At 39.0% G+C, this 20,542-nt stretch overlaps 1 protein-coding gene across 2 annotated transcripts; it reads left to right on the top strand.

Moving 5' to 3' along the window:
• The first annotated feature begins 2,983 nt into the window (after positions 1-2,983).
• On the top strand, positions 2,984-15,415 carry ap1m1 (adaptor related protein complex 1 subunit mu 1). 2 transcript variants are annotated; one of them, XM_026375140.1, is made up of 12 exons: positions 2,984-3,174; positions 3,783-3,939; positions 4,057-4,124; positions 4,243-4,373; positions 5,698-5,845; positions 6,036-6,162; positions 6,508-6,650; positions 8,152-8,223; positions 8,515-8,673; positions 8,994-9,119; positions 14,113-14,188; positions 14,585-15,415. In XM_026375140.1, the coding sequence occupies exons 1-12, from the start codon at positions 3,133-3,135 to the stop codon at positions 14,605-14,607; spliced, it is 1,272 nt and encodes a 423-aa protein (XP_026230925.1). In that variant the 5' UTR covers positions 2,984-3,132; the 3' UTR covers positions 14,608-15,415. The 2 variants fall into 2 exon arrangements, with proteins under 2 accessions (XP_026230925.1, XP_026230926.1); XM_026375141.1 differs by lacking the exons at positions 2,984-3,174; positions 3,783-3,939 and having other exon boundaries at positions 4,057-4,126; positions 4,244-4,373.
• The last annotated feature ends 5,127 nt before the right edge of the window (positions 15,416-20,542 follow it).

The following is a 20,542-nucleotide window of genomic DNA, read 5'->3' as shown; positions in this document are numbered from 1 at the left end:
GATTAAGACTTCACAAGAAGAAGCGCTCCTTCTCTTCCACATTGAATTAATCATTTAAAATCAAATGGATTATCTAAAAATGATAACTAACAAGGCAATATTACTTAGTTCATTAAAAGATAGCAAGGTGTATGGTTTCCAATTAGCAGTCACGACAAACCGAAATAACCCTGTCTCATAGAAACTGACTAAGATCATGTAATATGAAGTTAAATCACTTCCTAAAAACTTTCTTACATTGTATTTGTGTCTTGATGTTTAGCCATTTCCGAAGTCATATTCATTCCACATACAATCACAAATCTTAATTCTTCTCTTTAAAAGTAAGCGACCAAAAATACTAAAGGTTGATTGTAAGGATTGGCTCCAGATCAACAGCTTTTAAATCAAGAGGTTAAGACAAGCTTACATCATGTCCTGTAGTGATAAGAGTAATGACTCTGTGCCTTATTTGGTTTGTCAGGAGGTTGGCTGCACACCGCGTTACAAAAACAAATTGCTTAGATAGAAATATGACAGTTTAATATAAGATATATTGATTTTGGACTTGTTATAAGAAAAAGAAATTTGAGATGTTCAGGTTGTAGAGTGAGCAGAAATGAGGGCCTGGAGCTGACCCAGGAGAGGAGAATAGATGGAGAGAAAGAGGGAGGAGGTAAGGGAGAAAGAAATAGAGACGGAGTGAATCAGACGCAGAGTGAGAGAAATCAGAACCCTCCCACAGGAAACCGAGCTAAACTCCTCTTCTCCTTGTATGGTAAAAACTCCCCCAAAAGCCACAGGATCGCCTAGGGAGTAGAGTCAAAGTCCTGCTAAGTATAAATCATAAAGCCAAGAGAATGGTGGAACAGATTAGAGTGTACGTCTATGAATTCTACCATGAAGAATACATACTAGTACAGTTTTAGTAGTCTTAAGTGCTTGATGTCATGCAAGCAATATGTGGACTGCTATTACAGCTAAATGTTTTTAACTAATGATAGACGAGGAGCATCGATTCACTCACAGAAACAGTAGTATTTGGTGCAGTAATGAGTCTAAAAACACAATAATGAACTAATGCATTATGTTTTAAAGGTTTGCAGTGTGATGTGTCTAATCCTGTAACACCTGTGTGACGCTCTGAATGGTAGTGTAGTGAGACAAGCCTGTATGTCAACCAAAGTCAACATTGACTGTGTGGTTTCCGTACAACCAAAAGTCACACACACACACACACATTGAGGGAAGTGGCAACCTTTTATATTTGGCTCTGTAACTCAGTCCAATTGTATCTATGACTTATGATAGATACATTTTGTCTTCGCTGCCAGATTTTCTAGCCGCCATCTTACCAGCCAAGGGATCACAGATCTGTCACTTAGTGGGCACACAGTTGTCTTACACAAGTCTGGTGCTGAAAGGCTTTTCATACCAAAAGGTGGTGGAGTTGTTCGACTAAAAACTCATTTTATATTATCTATGCGTCAATTAGCTGCATATTAACTTATCAAATGTCAGTACAGATATTTTACATGGTTTATATTCACACATCACATGCTCTTGTTTATCTCTGTGGGATCTTTCTCCATCTCACACCTTAATCTCTGTGTGTGTCACAGTACACAGAGGTGAAAAGTACCAGCTGTTTGGATTGGTGTACTTGAGTAGGCTTTTAGACCTCAGTTATGTTAATGCTAAGCCAGCCCCAACTCAATAATTACTCCAGTAGCAGTGTTTTATCATACACTGACATATTCATCCGCGGGGATATTTTTAGATACGTGAAGCAGCAATACTTCTCCTTATGTTTCAGTTTTCTTTTCACCTCTGATGAAGTAAGTGATTGTCGCTTGGCTGTCATTTAATCTTTGCACATTAGGGGTTATAGTAAGTGCAATGATCCACTGCATTAGTAAACAGAGTCAGGATCACATGAGCATTTGTGACATGTTCAAGCTTGGTGAAGTGTGACGCTTACATTTCCTCTGTTGACCAGTACAGTGGACATTTATAATGATTTATAATAATTCAATTAGAGTCATAATTTAAACACAGTTGTCTTATTATCATCATTACAAGTTTGTCAAAAGTTATTGAGTTTGAGTTAAGTTTGACAAGTTATTTGATAAAAACAATTTCTGTATTTGAATTTTAAAGGATATTCTGTACAGATTCTGGTGATCCTTAGTGATGATCATCATGTGACAAAGGTGTTTTTGTCCAAAAATACACCTCTGATGTAGATCACCTACTCCTCCAGCAGGGGAAGCTACAGGTTAAAAACAAAGATGATGACAGAAAAAAAAGCAGTTTAATACATCTCAGGAACTGGTGAGACTTGTAGATTCGTCAAATCTACAAGTCTCACAAGTCTGATTCAACAAATCAGCTAATAAGTAATTTTGTGATTTAAACTGTACATACTGTACATAACCTCAAGCTTTAACAGCTTAAACATTTTTAATGTTTACACCTGACTACACCAGTAATTATACCTCCATAATATAACATATACCCTTCTGTTCAATGGTATAACTTTCAAATTTAAATCTTAAGCTTTTGGTGATTTTCTTAGGCCATCAGTAGTGGAGCGTTTAAGTAGGCTTAGTACTCCAACTAGTGGTTGGTATAGTGCAAGAAATACAGGCATGGCCTTTATTTTAGACTGTTGTCTTTGCAAATTGTTTACATTCAAAAATGCATTCACAGTTTAAAGCACAAATGTGCAATACAGTCACAAAAACAATCTTTATGTATCTACTTTTAAAGGGTTTTTTTTCTGCAATTGTGCAGACCAACCATTCTTGGTGGAGTACTTGTATTTTTTCATGTAAAATAGCCTAAATTTTTAATCTGGTAGATGATTTTAACTCGAGTAAAGGATTTGAAGTGGTATTTGTACATGTAAGCGAGTACTTGCACTTCAGCATTGTATTCTTTGTACCTGCTTGTAGTTCCTCATTCCTCCGCCCCGACAGGGGGCGCTGCTTCGTCCGCCCGTCGGTGTGTCACACAGGGAAGGGTCGCTACCTTCCTCTCAGTATTATGAATGAAAGTCTGTTCTTTGAATTTTGATCTCTCGTTGTTATCAAACATTATTCACAAGGTGCCAGAAACGAGCTGAACTAAGCTCGTACAAATTAGTTCAAGATGTCGGCGAGTGCTGTGTATGTGCTGGATTTAAAAGGAAAGGTAAGATAACGGTGCACCCTGCTACGTTGCTAAGCTAACGTTAGCTAGCTGGCTAACACATTCTTCAGTGGTAGCATATGATGTGGCTCAATCTGCAGCACGGTGGTTAATGCTTCTGCTTTATTTAATACGCCTTGTTAGGGTTAAGACTCGAACATTACACCTTAACATATCGGTTATGACGTGTAAAACTGGACACAGGCCACGTAACGACAAGAAAAAAACAACCATAGCCACGCAGATTAACAACTGACCAGCTGTTGGCAGCAAATTCACAATTCCTCTGTTTTGACATATTTTTACTTTTGTGCAGCACATTGCATACAGTGTGTGATTTAGATGCATACATTTTTAGACTTGAGTGCCCTCTGACTTATTCGGCATACGTGTTCTTCATCATTATGCATTCAATTCAAGAAGCATCCGGTTTATCTTGTGTTTGCTGATGGTCCTCATAACAGGTGTCTCAGGGTTTGAGTTAGACATAACTGATGTTGATAACATTTTAATAACCTATCTCTATCTGTGCGAGAATGGTCGTACACAGCAGCTCTTGCCCCAAACAAAACCAATGATATGGCTGCACAAATACTAAATGTTTCTTACAGGTGCTGGTGTGTAGAAATTACCGGGGAGATGTGGACATGTCAGAGATTGAGCACTTCATGACCCTTTTGATGGACAAAGAGGAGGAGGGGACGCTCTCTCCAATCCTGGCCCATGGGGGAGTCCGTTTCATGTGGATTAAACACAATAACCTCTACTGTATCCTTCATATTCTCCTTGTTGAATTTGCACCCAAGCAGCTTGTCAACAGTTGATATTATATATGTTTTATGCTTTCTCTCTTGCACATGAATTTCTTAACACACATCACACCAGTGGTTGCAACATCCAAGAAAAATGCTAGTGTCTCGCTTGTCTTCTCCTTCTTGTACAAAATCGTTCAGGTAGGTTTGAATGCCAATAGTTATATAGCAATTTTAATTAATAGCACTGACAAACCATATACTTTATGCCCACAGTAATAGGCAATCAGAATTTATACCCAGCATTTGTGTTCATTAGGTTTTTTCAGAGTATTTCAAAGAATTGGAAGAAGAGAGCATTCGAGATAACTTTGTCATCATATATGAGCTGATGGATGAGCTGATGGACTTTGGCTATCCTCAGACCACTGACAGCAAGATTCTGCAAGAGTGAGTTTCCCATTAGCATAATTCTCATCACACTTAACCTAATAGTGATTCATCACCTAAAGAGTGCTGTCATAAATTTTTTTATTAATCTCTTTATGTTGATTGTTGTGTAATCTCTTAACTGACAAATGCTCGTCAGTCTTCTTTGGTTCTGCTCTGTGACACTCAGAAAAATAGAGATTATAATAGTAATATTTGGATAGGATTATTAGGATAGGATTGTTAAATAATATGATTTTGACTAATTCTTTTTCCCTAGAAGGCTATGAGTTATTGGGAATTTCTAGTGACACAGGCAAACCTCGTCAGCCCTGTCCAAATATACATTCCTTATCACACATGGTGTAGCATGATTAAAACGAAAACCTTTACTCCATTCTCATTTACAAACTTTGTGTCATATGTGCACCCATCACATTTTCCATCTAAGGATCACATACTTCACATCCATAACCACATAAGAAATGAATAATTCAGTGTGTCATGTCTGTTATTATTACGGAAGTTGCCTGTTACAACGGGCCCAAATCATCGCCGTTGGAAACCTGCATCTTCTAATAAAAATTAGCAAACATCTTTACATGTTTTTAATAAAAACATGTAAAGATTTTAATGATCTTGATTTCTATTGAGAAACACAAAAGTGACTTGCTTTTATGTTTTTGATGAAATATTATGTTTATATGACTTTGGTGTCAAATGTTAGCAAAACATCTCTCTTCCCATATCGTTTACACACATCCCTACATAAACACCATCTCCTGGCTACTTCTAGACAGTTAGGTGACCTCTGAAATGATTTCCTAAGCTAGGAAAGTTGATCAAATGTTTTTACTTCTAGTCCTAAACCAAAAATGCGTCACTCTACGAATGCTTGGTCAATTACAAGTGATTTCCTACTCAGATACATGTGATAAATACAGGGCTGATACTTAGGTCAGTTAATGTCAAACCTGTCAGTGTTAATTTCCTTATAAGGCTAATACTTAATAATTTTATTTGTGTCTTTATGGTTTATATGGTATTTTATACTTTTTATACCAGTCTAATGTAAGGTCTATGGATCTGAGCTTATTGTACTCCAACACTAACTGTAAACGACTGCTTAAACTTGGAGGACGTGGTTGATGCAGACATGAAGCTGGGTAACTCTGGATTTTCCCTCAGTGTTCTCTGAGTTCAGCAATCTGTCAAGTCAGACAAATCCTCCCTTATAGCCATGACACTCTCGGTTCTTCTTTGATGCTTTCTGGGAAGTTGTCACCACAGAAAGTTGATTTCCCCTTTTCCCATTTTTGCCTCATTGTTTACATTTTTCTCTAAGATACATTACCCAAGAGGGGCACAAGCTAGACACTGGCGCCCCACGGCCTCCCGCCACAGTCACCAACGCTGTCTCCTGGAGGTCAGAGGGTATCAAGTACAGGAAGAATGAGGTCTTCCTGGACGTCATTGAATCAGTCAACCTCCTGGTAGGAACTCCTTGCTTTAGAAGCGCTATGTTGCCTAAGGAATAGGAATCACAGCGTTTGTAAACTTCCTCCCTGCGTGCGTCATAAGACAGTCAGATTGCCAAGCTAGCTCAATTAGTTGTGTTTTCTGTGTTGTGGTATCTCTGTCCCACTGTGACCCACTGACACTTTCAATTCCTCCATTGTTTAGGTTAGTGCCAATGGTAATGTCCTACGCAGTGAGATCGTTGGCTCCATTAAGATGCGAGTCTTCCTATCTGGAATGCCTGAGTTGCGGTTGGGCCTTAATGATAAGGTTCTGTTTGAAAACACTGGACGTGAGTTCTCTCTCATAACAGGCTTTCCATTTGTCCTGATTTGAGCTGGGGCTGATGAGCTGTCTGATAGATGTCATGATGAAGTGGTGATGATAAATTACAATTTCAAAGTATGCAAGAGTGACGATGACACAGTTTCTTCCAGATACCCTTTGTTTTACCCTTTGTTATTCATCACATTTATTTGATTCCCCAAGCTCATTTGAAATCACCTTAAAGACATTTGCAAATGCATTTTGACCTGGGTATCATTCATAGAAGTTTTTTTAATTTTCTAGTTAATTGAATGCATATCGATCTATATTTGTCTCCTTGTAAAATTATTTCTGTTATTTCTTCATGTAGGCGGAAAGAGTAAATCAGTGGAGCTGGAAGATGTCAAGTTTCACCAGTGTGTCCGTTTGTCTCGCTTTGAGAACGACCGCACAATCTCGTTCATCCCTCCAGATGGAGAGTTTGAACTCATGTCCTACCGTCTCAACACTCACGTGAGTACTGTAGATTAAAACCACCTATAGTACTCACTGTGGTCATAGATTGCAGCAAATAACTTTATCCCTGTGGGGTAGCTAAACTGAAGCTAAGGGGAATCCAAATAGACAAATCTGGCAGGTACAGAGTGTATATGCAAAATATTTATAAGAACAGATAAATTAAAGCACCGTTCAAAAGCCTTGCTGAAAAATGGGGTCCTGACTCAGACCAATAATTAACAGACATTGTGTAGCAACATTGAGGAACATAGTCAGTTGTTGCCAAAATTTCTCTTCTGAGCACAATTTGTCAGGAGCTGTTATCATCTCAAAATCAGTTCAATAGTAGGTTAAGCAAACTGAAAGTGAATCATGACTATACACCACAGTACGTGGTCTTGATCACAACTGATGGCCATGTGTTATTCTGTGCTTCTTTTTCCTAATTGGGTTTAATTTGGCCAATTTGTAAAGTAGCCCATCAGGTGAGCTCCTGGCACACCTGAAAGTTGATTGTTGAATGTTAGAAGGTATAATCAGGATGTTAAGAAAGTATAAACTGGTTTCAAATTCTCAAATGTTTCACAATATGGTTCCAGTAAGGCTGTGAAAGGGAAGTAGTACAGTGGAGCAGAGGTTTTCAGTTGTAGCTACGAGCCATGACGCTCAAAAAACAATTTAATCAGTGACTCACCATATTTAAACATTTCACCTTAGATTAAATGTGAAGGCTTTGTGAAGGCTTTACAGCCTAGTGACTGATAGATTTGATCAGGATAATGAGTAATGAGTTTCCCTGAAGTGTTGTTAATTCATTCTGTTTGCAGATGTTTTTATAATTTGCTATGCCTGAGTTCATGCTCTTACTCTGTAAATTGTATTAGCAGTAGACCAAAATGATCATATAGCAGATATATATGTGTAAGTATCAAATAAAACATAACAAGACATTGAAGTTGAAAAATGCCAAGTTAGTTCTGGATCATTTAGAAACGTTTACATAGTTTGATTAGACTTTATTACTACACTGTGAAATGTGCTGCTCAGTATGTATCTTAGTTACAAATTAAATAAATACAAATTTAACTGATTGGGTGACATACAGCATACATTGTAATTAATATTCATATTATTAGTCTCCCAAATTTTCAGTTGGCTTGTTCTTGTTTGATGGATACGCAGGAAACATGTTACATAATTACTCAGTGTCGTTTCCCTGGTCTTGCACAATTTATGTTTTTCCCTAGTTTTCCTTGACATTGAGGGCAGACTACACTGATTCAACACAATGCAAATAGGTGTATTGGACTACTTGTTTGTTGATGGTGGAAATCGAGCAATTTAATGTCACATTATTAAACGTATACATTTTCATACGGTTTTTGTTGTAGTAAAAACTGCTGTCCACTAGGTGGTGACTGTGTCATATATGATTTAAACTAATTAATAAAAGTAATAACAGTCGACTGAAAATGAAGTTGCTTAGAGGTAAACATTTATGTTGTTTTGTTTTTAGGTGAAGCCCTTGATCTGGATTGAATCTGTCATCGAGAAGCACTCCCACAGTCGCATTGAGTACATGATCAAGGTAGGTGACTTTTTCAGCTGGAACACTGGTTGTAACGTCACCGACTGCAGCATTGTTGATGTTGTTTTACCTGGGTCTCATAGTTACTGGAGAAAAATAAAGCCAATTAACAACTTAATAGGCTGCAAGGTGTGTTCACACATTTAAAGAGTGTAAACTATAATTATTTTCAGGGACACTGTCTGGGGACACGCGTGACTAAACCTGATTAAACTGTACTGTCTTTAAGCCCTGGTTAAATGTGTAGGTGGGACACTGTGTTAAACTTGACCTGCTTGTTCCTCATCTTAGGCAAAGAGTCAGTTCAAAAGGCGTTCCACTGCCAACAACGTGGAGATACACATTCCTGTGCCAACGGATGCTGACTCACCCAAATTCAAGACCACAGTGGGCAGTGTGAAGTGGGTGCCTGAGAACAGCGAAATCGTCTGGTCAATCAAGTCCTTTCCTGTGAGCAGAAAGCGTGACTCATGAGTATCATACTGATGGTTACAAATTACTATGCAATCATATGTTCTGGGCTTTGGGTTGCAGTTTGCTTATTTTCCTGGCTCAAATCTTTAGTTCCTGCATTTAACACTTCATTTGTGTAAAATAAATAAAAACTTGATAGCAGTGTGGGTGTTCCTGTATGAAAACAAAGAGAAGCTGCTGGGGATTTTCACTTGATTTGATACTATATCATGTCCCGTTTAGGAGTTAAAAAAACCTTTGTGTTTTTCCCAAGTTTTGGTTTCATCTTCAAGAGTTTGTGTCTTGACTTGTCACAGGGTGGAAAGGAGTATTTGATGCGAGCTCACTTTGGTCTGCCAAGTGTAGAAGCTGAAGATAAAGAGGGAAAACCACCAATCAGTGTCAAGTTTGAGATCCCATACTTCACCACCTCAGGCATCCAGGTATGTCTCACACACACATATACAACAGACTGTGTCAAACAGTATTAGCGAGTTAATCCGCATATGATAAACCTCCTTCCAGCAGTACATAGGTAAAGCTAAAGGAAGACGAAGCTTTATTACAGAGGAGTAAAATATATTAGTACACAGTTTTAATTGACATATTCAGGCATTTATCACAGGATTATGTCCTTCAGAGCCACCTGGGAGCCGACTCAAGCAAACACAGTTTATTTGCACCTGTTGTTTGATTATCATGCAGCGTTATCATGCATGTATTCATAGCTCAATAATCTTGTGGTTCTTAGTTGTCTCTCTGTCATCGTGGATTTAGTGTTTATGTCATGTAGCCCTTGTGCGTCCTCTCCCTCTGCAGAACAGGAATTCAAACAATTCATGTTTGTCCTGTCGTTGGCCACAGGGGGCAGTAGGGCAGCACTGTTAGACTGTAAGACTCTGGGAGAAAATGTCTACTGTAGAACAAGCCAGAAAGTTACTGCTCATCAATTTGAACTTAGTTTTCAGCCTTCCTGTTAATTACAGTGATAGAAAATGTCATTCAAAATTACAGGTAAGTAGATTAATTGGATTTTGATTGTGATTCACATGAGACAGAAGCTAATGTTTTTCTTTCGTGTTTGAATAAAAACTCTTGCTGACCACAGACTTACACAGACGTGCAGCATATACTGTATAATCACAGTTGTCCTGTGATTACATGTGTCGTACCACAGTAACACAAAATTAAGTTTTCCCATGTCTTGATGAGAGGAAACAATGCCATCTCGACAAACTCCATTTGAAAATGTCAACATCGCAGGAAAGCAGTTTTTCACTGATACATTTAAATAGTTAAACCTCCGGTGTACATTAACCGGACCTCATTAGAGCTCTTGCTTTATTGTCTAAAGCAAGAGCTCTTAAGTTGGTGTATTCTCAGATATCAAGATTTTAAAGCAGAAGTTGTAAAATGTAAAAATTCAGCTGCTTTTTCCAGGAACATGGAAGCAGATACCAAAGTTTGTTTCCTAAGTGAACAGGAAGAGTGTTTCTTTAAATAAAACACACTTTAACGCTTATTAGGCACATTTTTAAATTAACTCACTGTAGATTTCATGCAGAAACACATAGATCACACATACTTCACTTTGAAGTTATGTTTATTTCTCAACTTCTGTAGATATGGTCAACCTCTCCACCAACAATCCCTCGAGAATTTTTACATTGTCACTGTAAATAGTCACTTCCTGTGATTATGTGGAGAACTTCTTACACAGTCATTCAAAAATGTGCTAAAGAAGCAGTTACTTTGTCATAGACAGACTTCACAAAGCCAAACGTTGATAATGGTTAATGAAAAAAATATGTATAAATTGTATATTAATACAAATTACACTTTATATGTCTGTTAAAACAAAATAAATAAAGTGCAGCGTTAACCTCTGGAGCAGCCACGGAGCATAATAACTCATATGACCATTTAATTCTGTAGACAAACTTACTTTAGCAGCCAGCATGTTGTTGACAACGTGCTTTTTATAAACTTGATTGATTCTATGTGACTTTCTTGCCTACACACTCTTATTTAGTTCTTAACTTTTTATACTGGCTTCTGCATGACTTTCTGCGTGACATTAAAAGAGGTAATATTTTCCAGCTTTTCCACATTTCCTATCATAGTCAATAAAACTTTATTAAGTTGTAGGGACATGAGGCCCACTCGGAAACAAGGCGCTCAAACCCAATTTAATTGAAATATATGATATTTGTAATTGGGGTGGGTATGGCAGAGTTGCTGCCACTTTCCAAGGTAATTTGGCAGCTGGAAGAAATAATGTGCTTTTCCTTCCTTTCTTCCAATATTTGCCAATCCATAAATGAGCAGATGCTTAAATAAAATAAAGGGTAAGCAATGATAGCATAGGCAAAGCAGGTGTGGACTTCATTTGCATATCCATATCCATGTTTGTCATGTCATTGAAGTTTATGACCAAAAATGTGTCAGTTGTATTTACCCCTAACATCAGATGTTATTTAATTTGAGACAGTGCCACCAAAAATATTTATTAGTGACATATTAATGTGAAAATATCTACTTACCACACATTTTTCATTTTCATTATAATCTGCTTACAAACTATAGAAAAAGCATGTTTCCTGTACACTCTATTCAATGAAATTGATTTTAATAGATTGGAGAACTGTTTAAAATACAACACGTAAAATAGCTTATACACGTGCAACATTTGAAGTGTAATATCCTGTCCTGTGTTTGAAGATCTAGATAACACTTACTCATCTGTGTTTTGGTGCATTAGCAGGTGAGTTTTGGTGATGGATCCTCTTTTTGTGGTTTTCTACAAATCATCACTCCTTGTTACAAAGGAGTGATGTTAAAAGCAAAATATCAACAACAGTTTAACAGAAGAATTCAGTGGCAATATCCTGGTTTTATAAAACAGAAATTTACCATTGTGATTAATGATTAATCATTTAAAACAAAATCATCAGACGTGTTGAGGTGGCTTATTACATCATTCTGTTCAGGAACTTGCCTGTGGAAAAAGTAAAATACAGCTAAAAACTTACAGTATGAGGCTCCACGATAAACGTGCACAATATCAAGAGCATTTTAGTCATTTTAGTCCTTCTGAGCACATTTACCTGTCAAAGTACAGGTAGTGCTCTGCTTGAGAACGTTTCTCAGAGTTTGCACTCACTGTGGTGCACCCGGCATCTCAGAGGCAATGTATTAAGAACCATTTTCCCATAGAACCCTTGTGTCAAGCCTGGAACCTTTTCTTTATTACAGGGTAACAGCAAACTTGGTCTCAGGCTCGAATGCAGCTACTAACACGACTCCCTACGTGTGAGAAGAGGCTGTGAAGTTTAATTAGATACATGTAAATATCAAAGCATGAGAAAGTTCCTCTTAACTCTGCCACTAAGTGTAGGGGAGAACATATGTGAAGTGTGTATAATGCACGTCACTGCACCTTATAAATTTAATTGGAAATGGAGGAACCCAGCACTTTAGCCAAGGGACAGTATGAGCAGAGCTGGAGTAACATTTTCAAATCTGCAGTCTTTAGGTGATGTTGAGAACCCAAACAAGTTGGCAGATGCTTTTCGGGCCATAGCTCCTACCAAAAGCCTGATAAATCCAGACCACACATGTAGTCTGTAGTTACCAAACGAGATACAACAAACATCCTCCTTTCCCCTTCTCATCTTACAAACCATAATGATATTTTGTGGAGGGTGGCTTTTGATGCTGTTTTGCTGACTACGTACTCACGGTCAGGCCGACTGTATGTTTGGCTCCTGGGTTCAGGGAGAAGTGCTGTGCCGGCAAACTCGGTGATCCAGCGTCTTATGTGTTTGTCATCATGTGTCTGGTGGCTACGGCGCTCTCTTGCTCTGACCTCACTGTGTAGTGGAAGGTAATAACAAGGCGGCCACTAGCGAGACCTTAACAGAGTCCGCCGCCACTCGACCCGCAAATTCCTGCCCTGTCTGTCCCCACTTTCAGCTGGGAACTGTCATGGTGGAGACATGGCATGGCGACACCTCCCAGCGAGGGGACCCCTCGCTTAAAATGGATGATTCTCATCTTTAATAATTGTGAGAAGAAGCTTTTTTTAGTGGAAAATTGTGTGAAAGTTACTAGTGCAGAAGAACATTGAAGCATGAACAACATGCCTGTAATTATTTCCCAGTGCACAGGGACAGATGCATACTCCTACCACAAGATGAAATTATATACTACTGAGAAGTAAGTTCTCAGTGTCACTGTGGCTAAATTATGAAACTATTATTCAATTTCATAATTCTAGAAACGTGTAAATGCAACACCAGCATGGACATATTGTGCAGCCACATCGGTTGACAGCTTTTCCCCACCTGACCTGGGGAAAAACAGAATGCAATCATGTTCAGCGATGTTCAGGATGGCAGGGGTATTTTTAGAGTCTCTTCTCGACATTCGACTCTGTAGTAACACTAGTCTGGTGAAATATCGGTTAATGGCTTGTGAAAGTTGTATCTTGATTATGCTGATGTGCATTTTCTCTGGCTTCGAAAAATACAGTTATGTAAATCAACAATGTGTGTCCCTTGAAAGCTGTTCTGTAGCTGCTTCCCTCTTCTCAGTGTGACTCATACTACTGCTTCCTCATCAGAAGCACTACTCTTACTATCATCTCACCACAAGCTTACATGAGTATTGTACTGGAAATCTATCTTTGGAGTATGAAATAGGTGATACCTGTAGTCTTATAGTTTGCTATTTCGACATCAATAACAACTACATTCAACTTTGGTAACAATAAAAACACAAAAAAGACCTGATCTTTCATGTCTGTAGTGATAACAACCACAAAACCCTCATAGTGCCAGCGGAAAAAGTATGTGAACCACCATATTCATAATTTATTTCTTACTGTGACCACAACTGTAATTTTTTTTAATGCATTGCATTGTAGGAGAATTGTGTGCATTGACAGTACACTCAAAACTCAAGCTGTGTTCTATTTAATATCCATACTGATGGTTTTCAATATAGTAAATGCCAGTTTTCTGGTGTGAAAACACTAGATATTGAAGCCCTACTAAAGAAGTACTATGTTATATGGTTATGTTAGTTATTAGTAGTTTAATTTTCTCTTCTGAATACGCTCAAGTTCGCCTCACAGTCCAAAGAGAGGCAGATTAAGTTTACTCTAGGTATGAAAATGCGCTTGCACAGTACAACCCTCTGCACTTCTGCATGGGGGAAAATATTTGGGATTATGTAGTTTTACCATCTAGAAATTCACGTTAAATCAGCCAACAACTTAAAGAACATTGTGTTAGAATTCAGCAACATACATCACTGTCTGCATTATTGCAAAATGTATTGAATAATCTGATGTTGCTCATGTTACATACATACACACACACGTAGATATATATATATACACTCTAATCATGTTAATTTCTGTTTTCCTAACAGGTGCGATACCTGAAGATCATTGAGAAGAGTGGGTATCAGGCCTTGCCGTGGGTACGCTACATAACCCAAAACGGAGGTAGGTTAAGAGGTCACTGGTACTCGCAGAGAGTGCCCATATGTGCAGGTATTAGGCAACAGTTGGGCAATGTAGTGCAATGCGGTGGGAACTAACATTGTACTGATGCAGTTCCATGAAAAAGGGGATACACTGTACTGTAGAACGTGAGGCAATGTGGCAATGTCCTGCAAAATGTGAGAAAGTGAACCTTTTTTGTCGAGCTTTCCCGACCTTACCAAGGTTGCACATGTTGGTCTTTTCACTAATGTTGCCATTAATTGCAAAACATCCTCATCTCATTTCCTTTGTATTCTATTCATTCTGGGTGGAAAGCATCAGCTGCCTCCGTTCGATTTCTCTCCGATTCTGTCGTTCCTTGTCCATTTGATTAAGCCTTGTCCATTTCCTCCTCAGATTACCAGCTCCGGACCCAGTAGGCAGCACTTCAGCCGGCAGCAGGCAGGTGGAAATCAGAGGGGGCGGAGTCGAGACGCTAATGCGCTATCAATGGCAGGTGTCCATTATGAGTCTAGAGGACTGTCAGTATCTACTTTTTGTTCTGTGTTTGCGTTAGTTGATGTTATACTCATTTCTGATCAATGCAATTATTAGATGGAACCATCACTTATCAAGGTTAAAAAGAAGTATTGATTTATGTATGATTTACTACTGTGTGGCTCCTAATGTCAGCGAGGCCGAGGAAAGCAGGAACGATGTTTACATCCAACCAGTGCAGAGCTGTACACAATCTATTACAGTGGGTCAAAATAACTTGACTGCAGATGTTACAATTCTCATTTACTGTTGCTGTAGTCACCTCCACACAGGTCAATAACACACTCACCCGTCAGTCTGAGTATGGTATTTTTTTTTCTTTTTTACATGAAGCTGCTTTGTTCTACCACAATTCCTATTTGTTGATTATCTGTATATATTTGTTCCATGTTAATGCCCTCAGTGTTATTAGTTAGACGACTGTAAATTAATTTCATTTTGTATCACCATCTTCATGTGATGCCATTGAAACATGTCTGAGCAATGCCTTCCTGCTTGGCTGTTGTGCTTTTTATTCATCAATTTAGCCCCTTAGACATGCAGCTTTGCAAAAATCATTAAATGCAGTGAGTTTAAGTTGCACAATAAACATAATACCCGTTGAAAATGCCTGTTTTCCACCTGTTTCCCCTTCTCCCTGTCTGTAACCATGCTATTTTAAATCATTAAATGTCTATTTAGAGAAAACTGTTCCATCGCGCGCTTCCGTCATTTCTTGTGTGATGTCACTGCACAGTGAGCTGTCAGTGTCCTCTGCAGGCACCTGTCCCACAGCCCAGTGAGGAATGCTGAATGGAGGGGAAAACTGCAGCGAGACGCCAAGGAGGGGGGTTTCCTGTGTCAGGCGTGTGGTTGTAACTAACCCTGGACGGTTCTTTCCACTCCATCCTGGAGGTCTTTTCAAACAGTGCGGCTCTTAATACCCGGCACCTATAATGTCATAGACAACTGAGATCCAGCCCTCCGTAAACATGCAGGAGATCTGGGAAGGATGTGACTCAAGCTGCGGTCAGCGGTCGCAGCCGTGCTAGAGAGAAACGGAGGATGGACTAAGACAGACTACCTATTGTTCACGTCAAGTCAGACTGCAGTGGTCCTACATGAGGTCATTGCTTAACCTTGTCTTGTATCGGTACTGCGATGCTCTCAATTCATGTGAGTCACTGTAAGCAGGTGAGTGAATCCATGTAACTGAAACCTGAGAGACAAATATGTACTTATTACTCATAACACGTTAGACTTGGAATTTAATGATATTGTTCTTGGAGGCACCTGTTTATGTCAAAACACCTACACAGCAACTGTACCCAGCCAGAAAACCATGTTTTTCCAGCCCCCAGTGTTCAGTCATCAAGACCAAGTTAACTGTTAACCTGCCTGCGTCCAAAACATTAAAGTCACACTGTCATCCTAAATTGTGTCTTTCATCAACCAGATTTGTTTTCTTTAGCTGCTCATGAACGTACCTCAGATAACATCATACATGTTTTGAAAAACTCAATTTCAAGCTGCATTTTCGTTTCATTCCTGAGACAGCATGACTGAGGAAACATGCTGCTTAATCCCGCTGTATCTGAAAAAACCTAATTTATCTATAATGTCATGTTTTTACTATCTTTTTTTTCCTCTTCTTGGGACTTTATACAGATGTTTTAATCTTTCTCTGATCAAATACCCGTATTAAATGTGCAGTTTGCATGTGAATACATGTCGTATCCAGCAGTGATCTGAATGGCAGGTACAAGGCTGGTAATAACGCCTACTCAGACCGGATTACATTTGTCTCATCTACTTCGACCTCTGGAAATGTCTTGGGGTTAGGAGGGATCTGACTCAGGATCCCTTCCTTTTTACGGCCCTGTCTTTTCATACCTTCTACAAGTAAAATAATAATTTAAATTCCCTGAAACACAGCTGTTGGTAGTGGTCACTGAGTGGGAAACGGTGTCTGTGATACTTGGTGGAGCGTGGGAATATAGTATTTGGCACATGATGAGAAGATTGCATTCATGAAGCACATGGAGCCTCTGAGGACTCAGAGGTGAGATCTGACATACCTCCTGTTGCAAGACTGCTTACAGAAAGCCTGTTGCAGCACATCATGAGTATCAACTCTTGTGTTCACAAATATTTAACTCTTAACTAAGATTAACCACAGGATGAGTCGGGTCGATACAGTATGTTCCAAAGATGCAACTTCCTCATTTATGTTAAAAATCTGTCATTTCCCAAAATTTTGAAATGATTATTAAAATGTTTTGCTCAAGTAAAAATAGTATAGTATTTCTTAGTATGGTATAAAGTATTAAAAGTAAAAGGAGCAGAATGGTTGCCGTCAGCAGTTTTTATTGTTGTACCTGGTAGAAACTGACCTTATTTAACCTACATAATATACAATAATTTAACCTCTAGCAACGCAGCAACTCTAAAGGGTAATTCTTTAATAGGCAGTGTAAGCATAGAAATACTGAAAGTACTCAAGCACTGTGGAAACTAATTGACAAACTTTAAAATGAAAAGGAAATGTGAGTAAATAAAATTATACATGAACTGTTTAGGAAAACATAATGATGTTAAAGCACTTTCTAAAGACTAAAAAATGTACATTTTAATTACATACATTGAATGATTATATAAATTATGATTGATGAAATGTCGCCCAGTTACTTTTTTTGCACGAAGATAAAGGTTACACAACTGCGTCATTTTAGCTTTGATCACTTCCTGAACAGAATACCTGCACTTTCTCATGCCTACAGTGACAGGTGAATAGAGCAGAAGTCTCACCTTTACCCTCAGGTGATCATGCGGTTGCCATGTCAACGTTACCCTGTTGTCACTCATTTTATAACTTCACAGTAGTGAGTTGCAATGGAAAATAACTATGGTTACTTAACAGCGTGGTGAAGCAACAGCTAGTTGTCCGACAGCGTGGCAGTGTCAACTTCAAACACAGGTGTGCCACGAGGAACCCCGTGTTTATCCACACACGGAACCCTGGTGCCTAGCAACCAAGGGAAATCCTCTGGTGTCGCATCAGGACTCTGATCCCTACGTGACGTCAAGGCAGGTCGTTCCCTTCACAGGCACGCACAGTGCCCCATAATCATCTTTAGAGCTTCACCCTCATTGTGAAATGCAAATAGTTGAATCACTTTGACACAGTAACTTCAGAAAAGGTATTTTATTTTAAGTAACGCCGCAGAATGTGAGGGACTTCCTCCCACAGAAACCTGAAATAGTTGTTACGCTGGTTGAAAAGCACCAGGAGCTCAGTGTGTGGTCCGGGCTGGCTGAGGGTATTCCTCAAGTGGGGGAACATTTCCATCCTCTAGTGTAGACTTTAGAACAATATTGCTTTAAAGAGCCTATAGTTGAGTGTTCAGCCGTACTGGCCTTGAGACACTGCAGTAATCTCTCAGTGTCTCCAGCCCACACATCGCTGACAGATAAGTGTGCTGAGAAAGCCGAGCGCAGTACGTGACGACTCATACCTCCCTATTTCAGCCTAAACATTGGGTCAATTACTCCTAGTGTCAGTGGGTCAAAGTGCACATCCGGGTAAATATTTGGCACTAATGCTATATTTACTTCCCATAAAAAAAGATTTCGTTAACAAGTGATTTGCTGTGTCTCTGCTTTGGAAACTGACTCATCAGCAGTGGAGTCCAAAGTCTGAAAGATCAGCAAGTACAGCGGAGCACGTACGACTGTACTCATCTCATAATGCACAGACCATATGATTATGGACTCCTAGAGCACCCAACCTGTGGGTCCGGCCCCTGAGAATAGTGGGTGGTCCCAAAATACATCCCCCTTAATATATCTGAGGACCACCCTAGAAAGTAAGGTCCCAAAATATATCATAGACTAAAGAGATGAGAATGAAAGAATGTTACAGAAAATAGTCGATTTTTCCAATTATTTCAAATGTGTGTTTTTTGTACTGTAAACTTTCCACTCTTCAGGTTTCTAACAAGAATCGAGCCACACAAGCAGCTTTGAGAGACTGTTTGTCTCCACACTGGTGCTGTAGGGTAAATTCCAACTTCACAATGACAATGGCATGCTGACATTTAGCAGGTTAATGAATTCTGCATTCACATTTCATTCTGATTTAAATGGCGATTAGCCAAACCAGAAAAAAGATCTTCACACCCTGGGAAAGTCTGTCAGCAAACAGATCTGCGTGAAACATATCCAAGAACAACAGGAAGCGTGGACAAGGCAATAAAACCAACACTAGAAACAATCAAAGCAAAAGTGACTCATTTGGCAAATTTAAAAGGTCAAACTACGGGTTTATTACTACCAGCACTGATACCCCATCAATCTGTCAAGACTTGAAAGCAACATTGCCAAACAGTGATGCCAAAGCCATTAGGCACTTGACCTTTAATCAAAGTATTGGAAATCTATGAGCTCCAAAGATATTGCGATATGTTGTGAGGTGACCACGATGACACATGATGACTTTCAAGACAGACCAGCATTTCCATCTCTGGACTAACGCAAATCCAAAAGAAAACTATTCTCAACTTATGTCACAAACTATGCTGAGAGGTCACAAGGAGATATTATTTAATTACAGCGAGTCACAAACTAAAACACTGCACTGGCTCTAAAGAGCCCACTGTCACATACTTTGGTGAGGAAATCTTTTATTAAGCACAATGTCTATTCACAACTATTTATAGGTACGTTTAGACACCGTAACCACAGACAGTAGTCACATACAATATGTACAGAGTCCGGTCAGTGACAATTACTGGAAGTCTGACTTCATTCTTTTCACTGTCAGAGTTATGCTGCTTGTTTCCCTGGTATCCAAGATGAAAACGCCACGCACCTCTCAGTGTCACAGGAGCCTTGTTGTCATTGTCATTCAGCACATGTGTCATCCATTTACTCATATTCAAACTGAAAGTATGGCTTTCTAAATAAGGTTCTTCTTCAGAGCGCTTTTTTTACCCATTTGTCTTGTTTGCTGAGGAGTTACAGCGACATCACATGTTCTGTCTAAATCTAAAGGCTGGTCTGAATAATGTTTTTCTTTCACAACCGTCGTGCGATGGCACTGGTTATGAAAAGTAAACAACCCCCCCAAAACAAATATAGATGTTTCCAGATTTCATGAGAAGGAAGTCGCCTTGTAAAAAAAAAAAAAAAAGCCTTCTATTATCAAATACATAGAATAAGGATAAGAAAACTTCATTCACGCAGCACTGGGTGTAATTTATGTCTTATTAAAGAAAAGGGAAGTCTGTCGTTCTTTTCTGTCTCTGAACAAAAGTGTCAAAATAAACGTTGCTCGAGGCAGCACTGATTGAGAAGTCTTTTCTTATAGCACAATGGAGAGTAAAACCCTTGTCTGTCTTTTTTTGAGAATGCACAGGACACCTGGCTGTTAGATGTAAGTTCAAAGGCTCGTAGGAGCTTTCAATTACCTTCTGTTCTTGTATTATATTCAGATAAAGACAGACAAGTGCACTGGGAAACATGGAGACACCTTGCACTCTGCATAATGACAATTTCAGATCTTCAGCAGTGCCACAGTGGATAAACCGCTGCTTTAAATTACAATTTTAAGTAGCTACAAGCCCAACATCTGGATATTATCTGAGCAGTAACAGCTGTAATAAACATTGACGCACTCGTCACAAACCCCCTAATTCACTTTGATTGTCCACCAGAGCGCCTTTTGGTTTCACTCGCTGCTACTGAAAATATTTGTGTTTTCCCTTCTCTCGCCTGTCTGGACATTTGATAGGCCTTGGATGGTGTCCGACATACTTTCTGCTGTCTTAATGTTGGCCC

This window comes from Anabas testudineus, chromosome 17 (genome assembly GCF_900324465.2).
Source record: "Anabas testudineus chromosome 17, fAnaTes1.2, whole genome shotgun sequence".
NCBI classification, from domain to species: domain Eukaryota; kingdom Metazoa; phylum Chordata; class Actinopteri; order Anabantiformes; family Anabantidae; genus Anabas; species Anabas testudineus.
The sequence above is the reverse complement of the archived record's forward strand: the minus strand, read 5'-3'. Positions and strand labels throughout refer to the sequence as shown.

What these genes read in the sequence shown, in the direction of transcription:
- ap1m1 (XM_026375140.1), top strand. Translation starts at nt 3,133, where the DNA reads ATGTCGGCGAGTGCTGTGTATGTGCTGGATTTAAAAGGAAAG. An exon ending in TAAACACAATAACCTCTACT is followed by an intron (nt 3,940 to 4,056) that starts GTATCCTTCATA and finishes ACATCACACCAG; the next exon opens with TGGTTGCAACATCCAAGAAA. An exon ending in TCTTGTACAAAATCGTTCAG is followed by an intron (nt 4,125 to 4,242) that starts GTAGGTTTGAAT and finishes TGTGTTCATTAG; the next exon opens with GTTTTTTCAGAGTATTTCAA.